The sequence below is a fragment of the Mesoplodon mirus genome (assembly GCF_964341445.2).
Source record: "Mesoplodon mirus genome assembly, chromosome: X".
NCBI classification, from domain to species: domain Eukaryota; kingdom Metazoa; phylum Chordata; class Mammalia; order Artiodactyla; family Ziphiidae; genus Mesoplodon; species Mesoplodon mirus.
In genome coordinates, this window is record NC_138981.1 from 56,500,374 (window position 1) to 56,521,899 (window position 21,526).

General features: G+C 36.8%; 1 protein-coding gene across 4 annotated transcripts in view; it reads right to left on the reverse strand.

Annotated features, from left to right (window-relative positions):
- The window catches only part of OPHN1 (oligophrenin 1), a 627,727-nt gene that overhangs the window by 13,656 nt on the left and 592,545 nt on the right, over nucleotides 1-21,526 (reverse strand). For all 4 annotated transcript variants that reach the window (XM_082609561.1, XM_082609562.1, XM_082609559.1 and 1 more), the window contains one exon: nucleotides 17,142-17,465. In XM_082609561.1, the coding sequence (XP_082465687.1) occupies nucleotides 17,142-17,465 (324 nt within the window). The remainder of the gene's footprint in view (nucleotides 1-17,141; nucleotides 17,466-21,526) is intronic.

A 21,526-nucleotide genomic window follows, 5' to 3' on the forward strand; every position in this document is an offset into this window, starting at 1 on the left:
TAACAAAAACAAAACAAAACAAAACAAAACAAAACAAAAATAATTCTGGAACAATGTGAATGAAATGCAAAATAATATATGTGATACAGTTCATGCTCATTGATCCAGTTGATCCACTTTGGGGAACAGGCCCAAAGGAATTAACCCAAAACAAAAAAAAATATGGAAAACAAGTAGCACAAAAACATGATTCTTAACAGCAAAAGTTCAGACCCAAACACAAAGGCTGATGAGCAAACAATTCAATTCTTACAAGCATTTAACCAATACATATTATGCATGAAATGACAAGATTTTAGGCTAGGTCAAAAAACTTATTCATATAAAATAATATTAATTGAAAAAATGTCCACGAAAAATGTTCGTGGCCTGATGAACACCATCTGGAAATAGACACGTTTGCAACTATGCAAGGGTGTTAGTAGATCTTGATATTCATTCATTTTTTGTCAGTAAACCTTGATATTCATTGCTTTCTTCTACAAAATTTTTAAAGGTAAATGTAAAAAATATTAACTTTAATACATATAATACTGTTGTAAGGTTTACCTTAAGTATTTCCACACTGTATTTCTTCTCCTTAAAGATTTTCTCAGTGGCTATAAAATGTACAGGATAAGTTCAAACTCCTTAACATAAATTCAAGGCCCTCTATGAGCTAGTCCCAAATTATTAAACCAGGTACTAGTGCTAGACTTTAAATACCAGCTCTACTTTTGTTAAACTGGTCTCCTCACTGGCCCTATCAAAGCAGCAAGCCCTTGACTCTTCTAGATGAGACAGTATGGTACAGTGTGGAAGGTAAGAGTCTGGAGTTGGGCAGACCCTGCTTTCAGGCCTTGTTCTGCTACTTCCAAACTGTGGGACCCTGTGCAGTTATTTCAACTCTTTGACTATCAAGGTATTCATCTGGGAAATGGATATAATAACCTGTCCTCACAAGGTGGTTTTAAGGACTAAATTAGATGGCTGTTAGAGAATACCTAGCATGTAGCGTGGATAAGTAAGTGTTAGACTCTGTTCTGCTTCTTACCCGATATATGTCCCTGTTCTCATGTCTTATCTGTATTGTAACTACCCCTAAACAGTCAGCTCAAATCTCAATCCTCTGAACACTTGAGCTGGCATTGGTAATTTCCATCCATGTAAGCACTCATGAAGTACTTATATATTGCTCCATGGCTTTTTTTAATTCCTCCAGTTAGTCATTCTGGTGAGGGAGGCAGATATGAAAAAAGATAATGATAATACAGTGTGATTGGTGTTCTAATGGAGGTATTAACCAAGTACTATTAATTTACACACATAGAAATTCTGGCTCCCAATCTAGGCTGTATCTTACATTTCTGGACATGCCATTCCCCTTAGCACCAGGTCGGGTAAACAGAATTGCAGCTAAAGAGTGACGAAAATTTGTAATTTGTAACTTAGAAAACCCATAGTTTTGTTGAAGTTGTGCCCTCTTGTCCCTATTTCTACTATACTGGAAAGTAAGAATGAGGAAACAATAGTTCACAGGTTCAAAGCTTCTTATAGGAAGGTAAAGTGATAGTTCTGCCTTACTGGGAAGAACACAGACTTTGATGCCTGCCAGACTTGCTAAGACTTAGATCCCAGATCTGCCAGTTACTCACTATGAACTTTTGGCAATTAACACCTTTGGGAGCCTCAGTTTTCTAGTAGAAATAAAATAATAATAATAATAATAATAATATATACTTCACAATAAGTTTGTGAGGATCAGAAATATTATGCTAGTACCTAGTACAGTGCCAGGAACATAGCAGATACTTAATAAATGGTAAATATAATGCACCTAACATAGAAGCACCAAATATATAAGGCAATTATTAACAGACTTAAAGGAAGAAATTGATAGCAACACAATAATAGTAGGGGACTTTTAACACCCAACATACATCAATGGATAGATCATCCATACAGAAAGTCAACAAGGAAATAGCAGTCCTAAATGAAACATTAGACCAGATGGATTTGATAGATTTGTACAGGGCATTCCATCCAAAAGTAGCAAAATAAATATTCTCAAGTGCACATGGAACATTCTCAAGGATAGACCATATGTTGGGACACAAAACAAGTCTCAGTAAATTTAAGAAGATTGAAATCATATCAGGCAACTTTTCCAATCACAATGGAATGAAACTAGTAATCAACTACAAGAATCTACAAGAATTACAAATACATGGGGAATGAACAACATACTACTGAAAAAAATATTGGGAAAACAAAGAAATCAAAGGAGAAATTGAAAATTACCTGAAGACAAATGAAAATGAAAATACGACATACTTAAATTTATGGAATGCAACGAAAGTGGTACTAACAGGAAAGTTTATAGCAGCACAGGCCTACCTCAAGAAACAAGAAACAAATCTCAAAGAAACAATCTAACCTTACACTAAATGAACTAGAAAAACAAAGGAAAAAAAACGAAGCTCAAAGTCAGTACAAGAAAGGAAATAATAAAGATCACAATGGAAATAAATGAAATAGAGACCAAAAAGACAATAGAAAAGATCAATGAAGCTAAGAGCTGTTTCTTTGAAAAGATAAACAAAATTAACAAACCTTTAGTTAGACACTAAGAAAAAAGAGAAAAGTCTCTGATAAGTAAAATCAGAAATGAAAGAACAGACATAATAACAGATACCACAGAAATATAAATAATTATAAAAAATGTTATGAACAGCTATATGCCAACAAATCAGCCAACCTAGAAGAAATGGACAAATTCTTGAATCCCAACCTTCCAAGACTAAGTCATGAAGAAAGAAAATCTGAATAGACTGATCACTAATAAAGAAGTTAAAACAGTAAACAAAAACCTCTACCAAACAAAAGTCCAGGATGATACAGCTTTGCAGGTGAATTCTACCAAACATTCAAAGAAGATTTAATACCTATCCTTCTCAAACTTTTCTAAAAACTTAAAGAGGAGGAAAAACTTCCTAACTGATTTCACAAGGCCAACACTACCCTGATACCAAAACCAGACAAGGACAACACACACACACACACACACACACACACACACACAGTTACAGGCTAATATCTCTGATGAACATGGATGCAAAAATCCTCAACAAAATATTAGCAACTCCAATAAAATACATTAAAAGGATCATACATTGTGATCAAGTGAGATTTACTCCAGGGATGCAAGGATGCTTCAATATGTACAAATCAATCAGTGTATACACCACACATTAACAAAATGAAAACTCAAAAATGCATCATCTCAATAGATGTAGAAAAAGCATTTGACAAGATTCAATAACCACATATGATAAAAATTCTCAATAAAATGGGTATAGAAGGAAGTACCTCAACATAATAAAGGCCATATATTACAAACTCACAGGCAACATCATACTCAATGGTGAAAAACTGAAAGCTATCCCTCTAAGGTCAGGAACAAGAGAAGGATGCCCATTCTCACCACTCTTATTAAACATAGAATTGGAAGTCCTAGCCAGAGCAATTAGGCCATAAAAAGAAATAAAATGCATCTAAATTGGAAAGGAATAAGTAAAACTGTCACTATTTGCAGATGATATTATTTTATACATAGAAAACCCTAAAGACTCCATCAAAGAAGTATTAGAAATAATAAACAAATACAGTAAACTTAAAGGGTACAAAATCAACACACAAAAATATGATGTGTTTCTATATGCTAACAATGAACTATCAGAAATAAAAATTAAGAAAATAATCCCATTTACAATTGCAGCAAAAATAACAAAATACCTAGGAATAAATTTAACTAAGGGAGTGAAAGACCTGTACACTGAAAGGTATAAGGCATTGTTGAAAGAAATTGAAGAAGACACAAATAAATGGAAAGTTATTCCATGCCCATGGGTTGGAAGAATTGTCATTGTTAAAATGCTCATATTACCAAAAGCAATCTAAAGTTTTTGTGCAATCCCTATCAAAATCCCAAGGACAGCTTTCACATAAATAGAACAAAAAATTCTAAACGTTATATGGAACCAAAAAACAAGCTGAAAAGTCAAAGCAATTCTGAGTAAAAAAAGAACAAATCTGGAGGTATTACATTCCCTGATTTTAAACTATATTACAAAGCTACTGTAATGAAACAGCATGGTATTGGTAGAAGAACAGACACATATATCAATAAAAGAGAATTGAAGCCCTGAAATAAACCCATGCCCACATGGAAAATTAATTAATGACAAAGGAGCAAAGATCACAGAATGCAGAAAGATATTTTCTTCAATAAATGGTGCTGGGAAAACTGGACAGCCACAAAGAAAGGAAAGAAAGAAACTAGACCACTATCTCACAACATACAAAAAAAATTAACTCAAAATAAAGACGAGTGTAAAGCCTGAAATAATAACACTCCTAAAAGAAAACATAGGGAGTGCATTCTTTGACATTGATCTTAGTAATATATTTTTAATATTCTCCTTGCACAAGAGAAACAAAAGCAAAAATAAGCAAATAGGACTATATCAAACTAAAAAGCTTCTGCACAGCATAGAAAAACTTCCTCAAAAATTGAAAAGACAACCTACTGAATAGGAGAAGATATTTTTCAAATCATATAACTGATAAGGGGTTAATGTTCAAAATATTTAAAGAACTCATAAAACTCAACAACAAAAAACCCCAAACAACCTAATTTAAAAATGGACAGAGTAGCTGTATGGACGTTTTTCCAAAGAAGATATACTGATGGCCAACAGGAACATTAAAAAGTGTTCAACATCATTAATTATTAGGAAATGTAAATCAAAGTCCCAATGAGATAGCACATCATGCCCATTAGAAGGGCTATTTTTTAAAAGACAAGAAATAACAGATGTTGAGAGGGTGTGGAGAAAAGGGAATCCTCATACACTGTTGGTGGGAATGTAACTTGGTACAGCACCTTGGAAAACAGTATGGAGATTCCTCAAAAAATTAAGAATAGAACTACCATACGATCCATCTACTACGGGGCATTTATATAAATAACATGAAAACACTAACTCAAAAAAATATATGCACCCCTATGTTCATCACAGCATTATTTATAATAGTTAAGATATGGAAAGACCTAAGTGCTCAGCAATGGATGAATAAAGATGTGATATATGCAAAGGAATACTATTCTGCCATAAAAAGATGAAATACTGCCATTCTCAAAAACATGGATGAACCTTGAGTGTATTATGCTAAGTGAAAGAAGTCAGATGGAGAAAAACAAATAGCAAGTGACTTAACTCATGTGGAAATAAACAAAGAGACAAAAAATATCAAAGAAGAAAAAACCAAAATGAACAAACCAAAACAAACACATAAGTAAGAAAAGAGCCATGATTATTATGAATGGTTTTTATGTTCTTGCCCACCATCCCAATATTAGTGGTAACAAACTGGAACAGATTTCTACTTAAATATGTACAACCTCAGAAAGATCTCAAGGTACAAAGTAGTTGAGGTAGAGATGGGTTCAAGATGGCAGAGTAGAAGGATGTGCGCTAACTCCCTCTTACAAGAGCACTGGAATCACAACTAACTGCTGAACAAACATTGACAGGAAGACAGTGGAACTCATCAAAAAAGATACCTCACATCCAAAGACAAAGGAGAAACTGCAATGAGATGGTAGGAGGAGCACAATCATAATAAAATAAAATCCCATAACCGCTGGGTGGGTAACTCACAAACTGGAGAACAATTATACCGCAGAAGTCCATCCACTGGAGTGAAGGTTCTGAGCCCCACTTAAAGCTTTCCAACCTGAGGGTACGGCAACAGGAGGAGGAATTCCCAGAGAATCAGACTTTGAAGGCTAGTGGGATTTGACTGCAGGACTTCAACAGGACTGCAGGAAACAGAGACTCCACTCTTGGAGGGCACACACAAAGTAATGTGCACATCAGGACCCAGAGGGAACCAGCAGTGACCCAATAGGAGACTGAACCAGACCTACCTGCTAGTGTTGGAGGGTCTCCTGCAGAGGCGGGGCCAGCTGTGGCTCACCATGGGGACAAGGACACTGGCAGCAGAAATTCTGGGAGGTACTCCTTGGCATGACCCCACCCAGCATCTGCCATTAGCCTCAGCAAAGAGCCGGGTATGCTGCAGTGTTGGGTCACCTCAGGCCAAACAGCCAACAGGGAGGGAACCCAGCCTCACCCATCAGCAGACAAGCAGATTAAAGTTTTACTGAGCTCTGCCCACCAGAGCAACACCCAGCTCTACCCACCACCAGTCCCTCCCATTAGGCAGTTTGCACAAGCCTCTTAGATAGCATCATCCACCAGAGGTCAGACAACAGAAGCAAGAAGAACTATAATCCTGCAGCCTGTGAAACAAAAACAACATTCACAGAAAGACGACAGAGAAAATGAAAAGGCAGAGGATGATGTACCAGATGAAGGAACAAAATAAAACCCCAGAAAAACAACTAAATGAAGTGGAGATAGGCAACCATGCAGAAAAAGAATTCAGAATAATGACAGTGAAGATGATCCAGGGCGTTGGAAAAAGAATGGAGACAAAGATCGAGAAGATGCAAGAAAGGTTTAACAAAGATCTAGAAGAATTAAAGACCAAACACCTAGAAGAATTAAAGAACAAACAAAGGGCTTCCCTGGTGGTGCAGTTGTTGAGGTGGTGCCGATGCAGGGGACACGGGTTTGTGCCCCAGTCCGGGAGGATCCCACATGCCGTAGAGCGGCTGGGCCCGTGAGCCATGGCCGCTTAGCCAGCGCGTCCGGAGCCTGTACTCCACAGCAGGAGAGGCCACAGCAGTGAGAGGCCCGTGTACCACACACACAAAAAAAAGAACAAACAAAGAGAGACGAACAATACAATAACTGACATGAAAAATACACTAGATGAAATCAATAGGAGAATAATGGAGGCAGAAGAAACGATAAGTGACCTGGAAGACAGAATGGTGGAATTCACTGCCGCAGAACAGAATAAAGAAAAAAAGAATGAAAAGAAATGAAGACAACATAAGAGACCTCTGGGACAACCTTAAACACAACAACATTTGCATTACAGGGGTGCCAGAAGGAGAAGAGGGAGTGAAAGGAACCAAGAAAATATTTGAAGAGATTATAGTTGAAAACTTCCCTAACATGGGAGAAGAAATAGCTACCCAAGTCCAGGAAGTACAGAGAGTCCCATACAGGATAAACCCAAGGAGAAACACCCCAAGACACACAGTAATCAAACTTACAAAAACTAAAAACAAAGAAAAATTATTAAAAGCAACAGGGAAAAATGACAAATAACATAGAAGGGAACTTGCATAAGGTTAACAGCTGATTTCTTAACAGAAACTCTACAAGCCAGAAGTGAGTGGCATGATATACTTAAAGTGATGAAAGGGAAGAACCTACAACCAAGAATACTCTACCTGGCAAGGATCCCATTCAGATTCGACAGAGAAATCAAAAGCTTTACAGAAAAGCAAAAGCTAAGAGAACTTAGCACCACCAAACCAGCTCTACAACAAATGCTAAAGGAACTTCTTTTTTTTATATTATTTTTTATTAGTTTCTGCTTTATAATAAAGAAACTCCTTTAAGTGGGAAACACAAGAGAAGAAAAGAACCTACAAAAACAAACAAAAAACAATTAAGAAAATGGTAATAGGAACATACATATCAATAATTACCTTAAATATGAATGCATTAAATGCTCCAACCAAAAGACACAGGCTCACTGAATGGATACAAAAACAAGACCCATATATATGCTGCCAACAAGAGACACACATCAGACCTAGGGACACATACAGATTGAAAGTGAGGGGATGGAAAAAGATATTCCATGCAAATGGAAATCAAGAGAAAGCTGGAGTACCAATACTCATATCACAAAAAATAGACTTTAAAATAAAGAATGCTACAAGAGACATGGAAGGACACTACATAATGGTCAGGGGATCCATCCAAGAAGAAGAGATAACAATTATAAATATATACACACCCAATATAGGAGCACGTCAATACATAAGGCAAATGCTAACAGCTATGAAAGAGGAAATCAACAGTAACACAATACTAGTGGGGGAATTTAACACCCCACTTACACCAATGGACAGATCAACCAGACAGAAAATTAATAAGGAAACACAAGCTTTAAATGACAAAATAGACCAGATAGATATAACTGATATTTATGGGACATTCCATCTGAAAACAGCAGATTACACTTTCTTCTCAAGTGCACACGGAACATTCTCCAGGATAGATAACATCTTTGGTCACAAATCAAGCCTTGGTACATTTAAGAAAATTGAAATCTTATCAAGCATCTTTTCCGACCACAAGGCTATGAGATTAGAAATAAATTACAGGGGAAAAAGATGAAAAAAAAAAAAGAAACACACACACATGGAATCTAAACAATTACTAAATTACTAAATATCCAAGACATCACTGCTGAAATCAAAGAGGAAATCAAAAAATACCTAGAGACAAATGACAATAAAAACACGATGATCCAAAACCTATAGATGCAGCAAAAGCAGTTCTAAGAAGGAAGTTTATAGCAATACAATCCTACCTCAAGAAACAAGAAAAATCTCAAATAAACAATCTAACCTCACACCTAAAGTAACTAGAGAAAGAAGAATAAACAAAACCCAAAGATAGTAGAAGGAAAGAAATGATAAAGATCAGAGCAGAAATAAATGAAATAGAAACAAAGAAAACAATAGCAAAGATCAATAAAACTAAAAGCTGCTTCCTTCAGAAGATAAACAGAATTGATTAACCTTTAGCCAGACTCATCAAGAAAGAGGGAGAGGACTCAAATCAATAAAATTAGAAATGAAAAAGGAGAAGTTAGAATGGACACCATAGAAATACAAAGCATCATAAGAGAGACTAATACAAGCATCTGTATGCCAATAAAATGGACAACCTGGAAGAAATGGACCAATTCTTAGAAAGTATAACCTTCCAATCTGAACCAAGAATAAATAGAAACTATGAACAGATAAATCACAAGTAATGAAATTGAAACTGTGATTAAAAATCTTCCAACACAAAAAACTTAAGGACCAGAATGCTTCACAGGTGAATTCTATCAAACATTTAGAGAAGAGCTAATACCCATCCTTTTCAAACTCTTCCAAAAATTTTCAGAGGAAGGAACACACCCAAACTCATTCTACAAGGCCACCATCACCCCGATACCAAAACCAAAGATACAACAAAAAAAGAAAATTACAGACCAATATCACTGATGAAGATAGATGCAAAAATCCTCCACAAAATACTAGCAAACAGAATCCAATAACACATTAAAAGGATCATACACCATGATCAACTGGGATTTACCCCAGGGATGCAAGGATTCTTCAATATATGCAAATAAATCAATGTGAAACACCACATTAACAAATTGAAGAATAAAAACCATATGATCATTTCAATAGATACTGAAAGAACTTTTGACAAAAGACAACACCTATTTATGATAAAATACTAGCCAGAAAGTGGGCATAGAGGGAACCTACCTCAGCATAATAAAGCCATGTACAACAAACCAACAGCAAACATCATTCTCAATGGTGAAAAACTGAAAGCATTTCTGCTAAGGTCAGGAACAAAACAAGGATGTCCACTCTTGTCACTATTATTCAACATAGTTCTGAAGTTGTAGCCATGGAAATCAGAGAAGAAAAAGAAATAAAAGGAATACAAATTGGAAAAGAAGAAGTAAAACTGTCACTGTTTGCAGATGACATGGTAATATACATAGATAATCCTAAAGATGCCACCAGGAAACTATTAGAGCTAATCAGTAAATTTGTTAAAGTTGCAGGATACAAAATTAATGCACAGAAACCTCTTGCATTCCTATACACTAATAATGAAAAATCAGAAAGATAAAATAAGGAAACACTCACATTCACTACTGCAACAAAAATAATAAAATACTTAGGAATAAACTTGCCTAAGGAGGTAAAAGACCTGTAATCAGAAAACTATAAGACATTGATGAAAGGAATCAAAGATGACACAAACAGGAGAGATATACCATGATCTTGGATTGGAAGAATCAATATTATGAAAGTGACTATACTACACAAGGCAATCTACAGATTCAATGCAATCCCAATCAAATTACCAGTGGCATTTTTAACAGAACTAGAACAAAAAATTTAAAATTTGTATGGAGACACAAAAAACCCCAAATATCCAAAGCAGTCTTTAGGGGAAAAAAATGGAGCTGGAGGAATGAGACTGACTTCAGACTATATTACAAAGCTATGGTAATCAAGACAATATGGTACTGGCACAAAAGCAGAAATATAGATAAATGGAACAGGATAGAAAGCCCAGAGATAAACCCATGCACTTCACGGCATGCCTCGGTCTGGTGCAATGTCACGCCAGCCTCTGCCGCCGCAGGCTTGCCCTGCACTCCGTGCCCCTCAATCCCCTCGGCCTGAGTGAGCCAGAGGCCCCCAAATCAGCAGCTCCTTTTAACCCGTCCTGTCTGAGGGAAGAACAGATGCCCTCCGGCGACCTACACGCAGAGGTGGGGCCAAATCCAAAACTGAGACCTGGGAGCTGTGAGAACAAAGAAGAGACAGGGAAATCTCTCTGTGCAGCATCAGAAGCAGCGGATTAAAGCTCCACAATCAACTTGATGTACCCTACATCTGTGGAATACATGAATAGACAACGAATCATCCCAAATTGAGGAGGTGGACTTTGAGAACAAGATTTAAGATTTTTTCCCTTTTTCCTCTTTTTACAACCAATTATACCAAATTGAGGAGGTGGACTTTGAGAGCAAGATTTATGATTTTTTCCACTTTTTCTCTTTTTGTGAATGTGTATGTGTATGCTTCTGTGTGAGATTTTCTCTGTATAGCTTTGCTTCAACCATTTGTCCCAGGGTTCTATCTGTCCGTTTTATTTTTTTAATTTTTTTTTACTAATTACTTATTATTTTAATAATGCTATTATATTTTATAATATTTCATTCTATTTTACTTTATCTTCTCTCTTTCTCTTTTTCCTACCTTCCCTTCCTCCATCCCTCCCTCCCCCTACCTCCTTTCTTTGTGTCTTTGTTTCTTTCTTTCTTTCCTTCTTCCCTCCTTTCTTTCCTTCTTTCTTCCTTCCTTCCTTTCTTTCTTTCTTTCTTTCTTTCTTTCTTTCTTTCTTCTTTCTTTCTTTCCTTCCTCCCTCCTTACTTTCTTCCCCTCCTTCCTCCCTCCCTCCCTCTCTCCCTCTCTCCTTTCTTTCTTTCTTTCTCTCTTTCTTACTTTCTTTCTTTCTCTCTTTCTTTCTTCTACTAATTCTTTCTTTCTACTTTTTCTCCCTTTTATTCTGAGGTGTGTGGATGAAAGGCTCTTGGTGCTGCAGCCAGGAGTCAGTGATGTGCCTCTGAAGTGGGAGAGCCAAGTTCAGAACACTGGTCCAAAAGAGTCCCCCCAACTCCACATAATATCAAGTGGCGAAAATCTCCCAGAGATCTCCATCTCAACACCAGCACCCAGCTTCACTCAACGACCAGTAAGCTACAGTGCTGGTCACCCTATGCCAAGCAACTAGCAAGAGAGGAACACAACACCACCCATTAGAAGAGAGGCTGCCTAAAAACATAATAAGGTCACAGACACCCCAAAACACACCACCAGACGTGGACCTGTCCACCAGAAAGAAAAGATCGAGCCTCATCCACCAGAACAAAGGCACTATTCCCCTCCACCAGGAAGCCTACACAACCCACTGAAACAACCTTAGACACTGGGGACAGACACCAAAAACAACGGGAACTATGAACCTGCAGCCTCAAAAAAAGGAGATCCCAAACACAGTAAGATAAGCAAAATGAGAAGACAGAAAAATACAGAGCAGGTGAAGGAGCAAGATAAAAACCCACCAGACCTAACAAATGAAGAGGAAATAGGCAGTCTACCTGAAAAAGAGTTCAGAATAATGATAGTAAAGATGGTCCAAAATATTGGAAATAGAATAGACAAAATGCAAGAAACAGTTAACAAGGGCCTAGAAGAACTAAAGATGAATCAAGCATCGATTAAAAACACAATAAATGAAATGAAAAATACTCTAGATGGGATCAATAGCAGAATAACTGTGGCAGAAAAACGGATAAGTGAGGTGGAAGATAAAATAGTTGAAATAATTGCTGCAGAGCAGAATAAAGAAAAAAGAATGAAAAGAACTGAGGACAGTCTCAGAGACCTCTGGGACAACAGTAAATGCACCAACATTCGAATTATAGGGGTTCCAGAAGAAGAAGAGAAAAAGAAAGGGACTGAGAAAATATTTGAAGAGATGATAGTTGAAAACTTCCCTAATATGGGAAAGGAAAGAGTTAATCAGGTCCAGGAGGCACAGAGAGCCCCATACATAATTAATCCAAGGAGAAATATGCCAAGACACATATTAATCAAACTGTCAAAAATTAAACACAAAGAAAACGTATTAAAAGCAGCAAGGGAAAAACAACAAATAACACACAAGGGAATCCCCATCAGGTTAACAGCTGATCTCTCAGCAGAACCTCTACAAGCCAGAAGGGAGTGGCAGGACATATTTAAAGTGATGAAGGAGAAAAACCTGCAACCAAGATTACTCTACCCAGCAAGGATCTCATTCAGAGTTGATGGAGAAATTAAAATCTTTACAGACAAGCAAAAGCTGAGAGAGTTCAGCACCACCAAACCAGCTTTACAACAAATGCTGAAGGAACTTCTCTAGGCAAGAAACACAGCAGAAGGAATATACCTACAATAACGAACCGAAAGCAATTAAGGAAATGGGAATAGGAACATACATATCAATAATTACCTTAAATGTAAATGGACTAAATGCTCCCACCAAAAGACACAGATTGGCTGAATGGATACAAAACCAAGACCCATATATATGCTGTCTACAAGAGACCCACTTCAGACCTAGAGACACATACAGACTGAAAGTAAGGGGATGGAAAGTGATATTTCATACAAATGGAAATCAAAAGAAAGCTGGAGTAGCAATGCTTATATCAGACAAAATAGACTTTAAAATAAAGACTATTAGAAGAGACAAAGAAGGACACTACATAATGATAAAGGGATCGATCCAAGAAGAAGATATAACAATTGTAAACATGTATGCACCCAACATAGGAGCACCTCAATACATAAGGCAAATACTATCAGCCATAAAAGGGGAAATCGACAGTAACACACTCATAGTAGGGGACTTCAACACCCCACTTTCACCAATGGACAGATCATCCAAAATGAAAATAAGTAAGGAAACACAAGCTTAAAATGATACATTAAACAAGATGGACTTAATTGATATTTATAGGACATTCCATCCAAAAACAACTGAACACACATTTTTCTCAAGTGCTCATGGAACATTCTCCAGGATACATCATGTCTTGGGTCACATCAAGCCTTGGTAAATTTAAGAAAATTGAAATTGTATCAAGTATCTCTTCTGACCACAACGCTATGAGACTACATATCAATTACAGGAAAAGATCTGTAAAAAATACAAACATACGGAGGCTAAACAATACACTACTTAATAATGAAGTGATCACTGAAGAAAGCAAAGAGGAAATTAAAAAAATACCTAGAAACAAATGAAAATGGAGACACGATGACGCAAACCTTTGGGATGCAGCAGAGGCAGTTCTAAGAGGGAAGATTATAGCAATACAATCCTACCTTAGAAACAGCTACCAGAAAACTACTAGAGCTAATCAATGAATTTGGAAAAGTAGCAGGATACAAAATTAATGCACAGAAGACTCTGGCATTCCTGTACACTAATGATGAAAAATCTGAAAGTGAAATCAAGAAAACACTCCCACTTACCATTGCAATGAAAAGAATAAAATATCTAGGAATAAACCTACCTAAGGAGACAAAAGACCTGTATGCAGAAAATTATAAGACACTGATGAAAGAAATTAAAGATGATACAAATAGATGGAGAGATATATCATGTTCCTGGATTGGAAGGATCAATATTGTGAAAATGACTCTAGTACCCAAAGCAATCTACGGATTCAATGCAATCCCTATCAAACTACCACTGGCATTTTTCACAGAACTAGAACAAAAAATTTCAAAATTTGTTTGGAAAAACAAAAGACCCCGAATAGCCAAAGCAATCTTGAGAACGAAAAACAGAGCTGGAGGAATCAGGCTCCCTGACTTCAGACTATACTACAAAGCTACAGTAATCAAGACAGTGTGGTACTGGCACAAAAACAGAAAGATAGATCAATGGAACAGGATAGAAAGCCCAGAGATAAACCCACGCACATATGGCCAACTTATCTTTGATAAAGGAGGCAGGAATGTACAGTGGAGAAAGGACAGCCTCTTCAATAAGCGGTGCTGGGAAAACTGGACAGGGACATGTAAAAGTCTGAGATTAGATCATTCCCTAACACCATACACAAAAATAAGCTCAAAATGGATTAAAGACCTAAATGTAAGGCCAGAAACTATCAAACTCTTAGAGGAAAACATAGGCAGAACACTTTAGGACATAAATCACAGCAAGATCCTTTTGGACCCACCTCCTAGAGAAATGGAAATAAAAACAAAAATAAACAAATGGGACCTAATGAAACTTCAAAGCTTTTGCACAGCAAAGGAAACCATAAAGAAGACCAAAAGACAACCCTCAGAATGGGAGAAAATATTTGCAAATGAAGCAACTGACAAAGGATTAATCTCCAAAATTTATAAGCAGCTCATGCAGCTCAATAGCAAAAAAAGAAACAACCCGATCCAAAAATGGGCAGAAGACTTAAATAGACATTTCTCCAAAGAAGATATACAGACTGCCAAAAAACACATGAAAGAATGCTCAACATCATTAATCATTAGAGAAAAGCAAATCAAAACTACAATGAGATATCATCTCACACCAGTCAGAATGGCTATCATCAAAAAATCTAGAAACAATAAATGCTGGAGAGGGTGTGCAGAAAAGGGAACACTCTTGCACTGCTGGTGGGAATGTGAATTGGTACAGCCACTATGGAGAACAGTATGGAGGTTCCTTAAAAAACTACAAATAGAACTACCATATGACCCAGCAATCCCACTACTGGGCATATACCCTGAGAAAACCATAATTCAAAAAGAGACATGTACCAAAATGTTCATTGCAGCTCTATTCACAGTAGCCAGAGATGGAAACAACCTAAGTGTCCATCATTGGATGAACGGATAAAGAAGATGTGGCACATATATACAATGGAATATTACTCAGCCATAAAACGAAACAAAACTGAGCTATTTGTAATGAGGTGGATAGACCTAGAGTCTGTCATACAGAGTGAAGTAAGTCAGAAAGAGAAAGACAAATACCGTATGCTAACACATATATATGGAATTTAAGGAAAAAAATGTCATGAAGAACCTAGGGGTAAAACAGGAATAAAGACACAGACCTACTTGAGAATGGACTTGAGGATATGGGGAGGGGCAAGGGTAAGCTGTGACAAAGCGAGAGAGAGGCATGGACATATATACAGTACCAAACATAAGGTAGATAGATAGTGGGAAGCAGCCGCATAGCACAGGGAGATCAGCTCGGTGATTTGTGACTGCCTGGAGGGGTGGGATAGGGAGGGTGGGAGGGAGGGAGATGCAAGAGGGAAGGGATGTGGGAACAGATGTATATGTATGACTGATTCACTTTGTTATAAAGCAGAAACTAATAATAAAAAAAACTCATGCACTTATGGTCAACTGATTTATGACAAAACAGGCAAGGATATACAATGGAGAAAAGTTAGTCTCTTCAATAAAATGCTTCTTGGAAAACTGGACAGCTACATGTAAAAGAATGAATTAGAAAACTCCCTAACACCATACAGAAAAATAAAATGGATTATATACCTAAATATAAAACTGGACACTATAAAACTCTTAGAGGAAAACATAGGAAGAACTATGTAAAGAACTCTTTGACATACATCACAGCAATTTCTTTTTTGCCCCACCTCCTAGAGTAATGGACATAAAAGGAAAAATAAAGAAATGGGTCCTAATGAAACTTAAAAGCTTTTGCACAGCAAATGAAACCATAAACAAGATGAAAAGACAATCCTCAGTATGGAAGAAAATATTTGCAAATGAATCCACGAACAAAGGATTAATCTCCAAAACATGTAAACAGCTCCTGCAGCTCAGTATTAAAAAAAACAAACAACCCAGTCAAAAAACAGGTGGAAGACCTAAACAGACATTTCTCCAAAGACATACAGATGACCAAGAGGCACATGAAAAGCTGCTCAACATCACTAATTATTAGAGAAATGCAAATCAAAACTTCAATGAGGTATCACCTCTCACTGGTTAGATTGGGCATCATCAAAAAATCTACAAACAACAAATGCTGGAGAGGGTGTGGAGGAAAGGGAACCCTCTTCCACTGTAGGTGGGAAAGTAAATTGGTACAGCCTCTATGGAGAACAGTATGGAGGTTTGTTAAAAAACTAAAAATAGAACTACCATATGACCCAGCAATCCCACTATTGGGCATATACCCAGAAAAAATTTCAGAAAGACACATGCACCCCAATGTTCATTGCATCAATATTTACAATAGCCAGGTCATGGCAGCAACCTAATTTCCCACTGACAGATGAATAGATAAAGAAGATGTGGTCCATATATACAATGGAATATTAGTCATGCATAAATAGGGACGAAATTGGGTCATTTGTAGAGACGTGGATGGACCTAGAGAGTATCATACAGAGTGAGGTAAGTCAGAAAGTGAAAAACAAATATTGTACATTAACGCATATATGTGGCATCTAGAAAAATGGTACAGATGATCCGGTTTGCAAGGCAGAAATAGAGACACAGATGTAGAGAACAAACATATGGACACCAAGGGGGGAAAGTCAGTGGCAGGGTTGTGGTGGGATTAAAAAAAAAAAAAAAAACCTAAGTAAGAGATTATAAAATCCATTCAATGGAGAATATTTTTAATTGGTAAGATCCTATGCATAATTCTATGTTATTTTAATGAAATTATTAAAGTGAACAATTTCTAGGGAAATATTAAAAAAAATAGTTGAGATAATTTCTCTTCCCCATGGGATTCCCAAGCACTTACCCTCCTTGTGGTGAGCCAGGGGCCGAGGAGCTGGTCTCTTTACATGGAAAGAGGAGGCCTTAGTGGGCCCATAGCCTGGCACAGGTCCATTGGTGGCCTTTGGTATGGCCTTGGTGCCTCCATCCTGCAGCCTGGATACCAACTTCCCCACATCCACCTCGAGGCAGGATTCCAACTTGCCATCTGAAACAGGCCAGCTTGGGGATTTCCTCCCATGATCTGCTTCCCCACTTCTCTGTATAGGCGTTTTGGGGTGTTGTGTCATCTTGGAGGGTTCTATACTGCTGATGATAGTACCATTTGGTGTTCTGTGTTGGATTTCATCTAGGAAAAGATGGTGCAAAGAGGAAAGATTAATGATAACCTTTGTATACGTAATATTGCAAAGTTATACACATATTCAAAGGAGCTATTGTCATGGAACAAATCAATGATATCCCACAAAATCAGTCTCTACCCATTCCAGTTTACATGGAGTCACAAGTCTCATAAAACAGGGAATTCAATTTATGATCTGAGTATTATTTTCATGACCACAATTCAGCAAAACCACAATATGCCAAGATACTTTATTTAAAGGGATATGTTAAAAAGGGACTTAAGAGACCCCAATCAATTGTACATTATATTACTTTTAAATAAGGCACCATTTAATCCCTAAGTATTTCTATTTATCTCAAAAGTAATTTATAAAGATCTCTCAAATTTCAAGGTAATACACTTAACAGAATTTAACTTCTCTCTCCATCCTCATAAAGACATCCTCAACTCACCACTTTATGGCTTTCCCTTAGCTTTTGTGGTCTACAATTTCCTGTGACAATAGTATATGCTTTTCAGTTGTCTTGTTTCTTAAGTAAAGCTTTGAGTCTCTAATGAGAGCCAAGGATATTCTCCCTAGAAAAATTAACCTACACAAATACATGTAAAATTTTGAAAACTAATTTTAAGAGATTCATGGAAGCCCCTGAAACTGTTAATGTACCCCCAATTGAGAACTCCTGCTCTAAGGAAATTATCACCTTCCTTGGTAATAGAAAACCTAGGTCAGAGTGTAGTGGTTAAGAACAGAGGTTCTGGTCAGCTAAATGAGACCTGAGAGATATGTCAAACAGTTGTAATATATGGGTCTTATTTGGATCCTGATTTTTTTCAAAAAAAAAGTAAAAATAGGAGAATTTGAATACTGACTAGATAGTGATCTTAAGGAATTACTATTTTGTGTAGTGTTCTTTTCTTTTATGTACGATGATGGTATTGAGATTTTGGTTAAAATAGTGTTCTTATCTTTTACAGGTACATATTGAAACATTTATGGATGAAATGACATGATGTCTGAGTTGGGGCAATCGGTAGAGGTATAGATGAAACAAGGTTGGGCATGTGGCAAGGATTCTTCAAAAAACACAAATCAATCAATGTGATACACCATATTAACAAACGGAAGGAGAAAAAACAAATGATCATCTCAATAGATGCAGAAAAATCATGAAGAAGATGTTCTGGAATTAGATGTTTGCACAAGCTTGTGAACATACTAAAAACCACTGACCTACACTTGAAAAGGGTGAATTTTATGTCATATGAATTATATCTCAGTTTAAAAGAAAGTTAGAAAATCATCTAGAGTGGGTGATCCCATTGGTGATCTTCTAGCGCAAAGAACTCCTCACACAGAGGGGCAAATTAAGACCGAGAATAGTGAAGTGACTAGCCCAAGTTATTCAGTAAGCTACTGGCCAAGAGGAAATTATATCTCAGGTCTACTAACACCCAGTTCATTCATTTATTATACACATTTATTGAGGATTTATGATATGCTAGATACTATGCTGGTACTAGGGATACAGAGTGAAAAATTTCTGCTGGCATAGAGATTATATTTTCTGGTGTGTATTTGGGGAGATTGTAAATAGACAAATAAATGAGTTTATCCAATTAAAATGAGAGTATGGAACAACAGAGTAGGCATTCAGTGTTCCCTTGTACTTTCTTCTAAATGCCAGATCACCTCCTAAGGAGGTGATCCCTTAAACTGGGTTATCTCTTTCCCTTCATTATTCCCTATACACCCAGCCATTTATTCTACAAGTATTTACTGAACACATGGGATATATAGGAATTGTTCTATAGGCTGGTGATAAAAGTGGATCTGACATTCTAATGGGAAAGACAGATAATAAACATGTGAACAAATAATAGCAAGTGATAGGAATAAAATAAAGCAGTGTAAAAGGATAGAGAGTAATGGAGGAGAAAGATCTATTTAAATAGAGTACTCAGAGAAGGTCTCTATGAAGAGATGTCATTTAGCTGAGATTTGAATGAAGGAGTAAAGTTTGCAAAGTTCTGGAGGAAGAATGTTTAGGACCAAGAGAACAGCAAATATAAAGGCCCTTGGGTAAGTTTGACATGTATAATGAACAGCAAAACCAATGAAATTAGAGCAGAGAGAACAAAGGGTACAGAGAGACAGTGAAGTTCAGAAATGAGATCAGAAAGGTAAGTGAGGATCATATAATGCAGAATAAAATGTAAATTTTCTTCTAAAAATGAAGAGAAGTCACTGGAAATTTGGACCAGAGGGAATAATATGATCTGATTTACATTTTTAAAAGAATATACATCTTACTGGCTGCTGTGGAGAACAAATTATAGTCAGGCAAGAAGAAAAGCAAGGATAATAGTTTGGAAGCTCCTGTAGCCACCCAAGTAAGAGATGATGGTGGCTCTACCAGGAAGGTAGCAGTAGGAATTAGTAGGTTCAACATACAATGTGCACGGAGAGCTAAGAGGAATTGCTGATGGATTAGATGTAAGGTAAAAGGAAAAGAGAGTAATCAAGGATCATCCCAAAGTTCTTGACCTTAGCAATTGGGTGACTGGTACTGCCAATTACTTAGATGAGGGAGACCAGAGTAAGAGTAGATTGAGGAGGAATAGGGAATCAAGAGTATTTGTACACTTTGAATTGGAAATGTCCATGAGTCATCTAAAGAGAGTTGTTGAACAGGGAGTTTGAGATGGGAAGAGGGGAGATAGTCCTCCTAGATATATAAATTTGCAAATCATCCTCATATTTAAAAGATATTTAAAACCATGAGACTGAATGAGATCACGCAGGAAACAAATATAGACAGAGATGTGGAATGAGAAAAACAAAACAGAACAAAACAAAACAAAACTCTGGGACCTTCCAACATGTAGAAATTGAGAAGAGAAGGAAAACCAAGAGGAGACTGAAATGGAATGTCTACTGAGGTAGGAGAGTTTGGTGTCCTGAAAGCCAAGTGAATAAGTGTTCCAAGACGGAAGAGTCACTAAAATGAAATGCTTCTCACCGGCAGAGTATGATAAGAATAGTGGAGTGGCACATGGAGATTGTTGGTAATCTTGACAAAAAAGGTCTCAACAGAGTAGTGAGGAGAGAGGCCCATTTAGAATGAGTGCAGGATCCATACTAAGCAATTATTCAACTAAATGGCATTTATTTGTTTATCTATCTATCAACTATCTATCTATCTATCTACATCTATCTATCTATCTACCTATCTATCTCCATTTAGCCTATAAACTCCTTGAGGCCAGGGACTGTCTTAATTCCACCTAGCATGGTACTTAATCCATGTGAGCTGATTTTCTCACCAGCTTTACTGGGATATAATTGACAAATAAAAATTGTATATATTTAAGGTATACAATGTGATGTTTTGATATATGAATACATTGTAAAATGAGTACCACAATCAATCTAATTAACATGTCCATCACCTCACATAGTTTTCAATTTTTTGTGGTAAGAATATTTAAGATCTACTCTTTTCACAAACTTCAAGTATACAATATAGCATTATTAACTTCACAATGTTGTATCATATCTCCAGAACATATTCATCCTGAATAACTGAACCTTTGTACCCTTTGATCAAACACCTCCCCATTTCACTCTCCACTAAGTCCCTGGCAGCCACCCTCCTACTTTATGCTTCTATGAGTTTGACTTTTTTAGATTCCACATATAAGTGAAATCATGCAGCATTTATCTCTCTGCCCTTATCTCATCTCACTTAGCATAAGGTCCTTCAGGTTCATCCATGTTGTCACAAATTACAAGTTTTCCTTCTTTTGTACCTAAGGCTGAATAATATTCCATTTTTTGTTGTGTGTGTGCGCGTGCCTGTGTGTGTTTCTGGGTGTGTGTCTATGTATCTCTCACATTTTCTTTATCCATTCATCTGTTGATGAACACTTTGGTACTTCCATATCTTAGCTATTGTAAATAATGCTGCAATGAACATGAGAGTGCAGATATCTTTTCGAGATACTAATTTCATTTCCTTTGGATATATTCCCAGAAGTGGAATTACTGGATCATATGGTAGTTT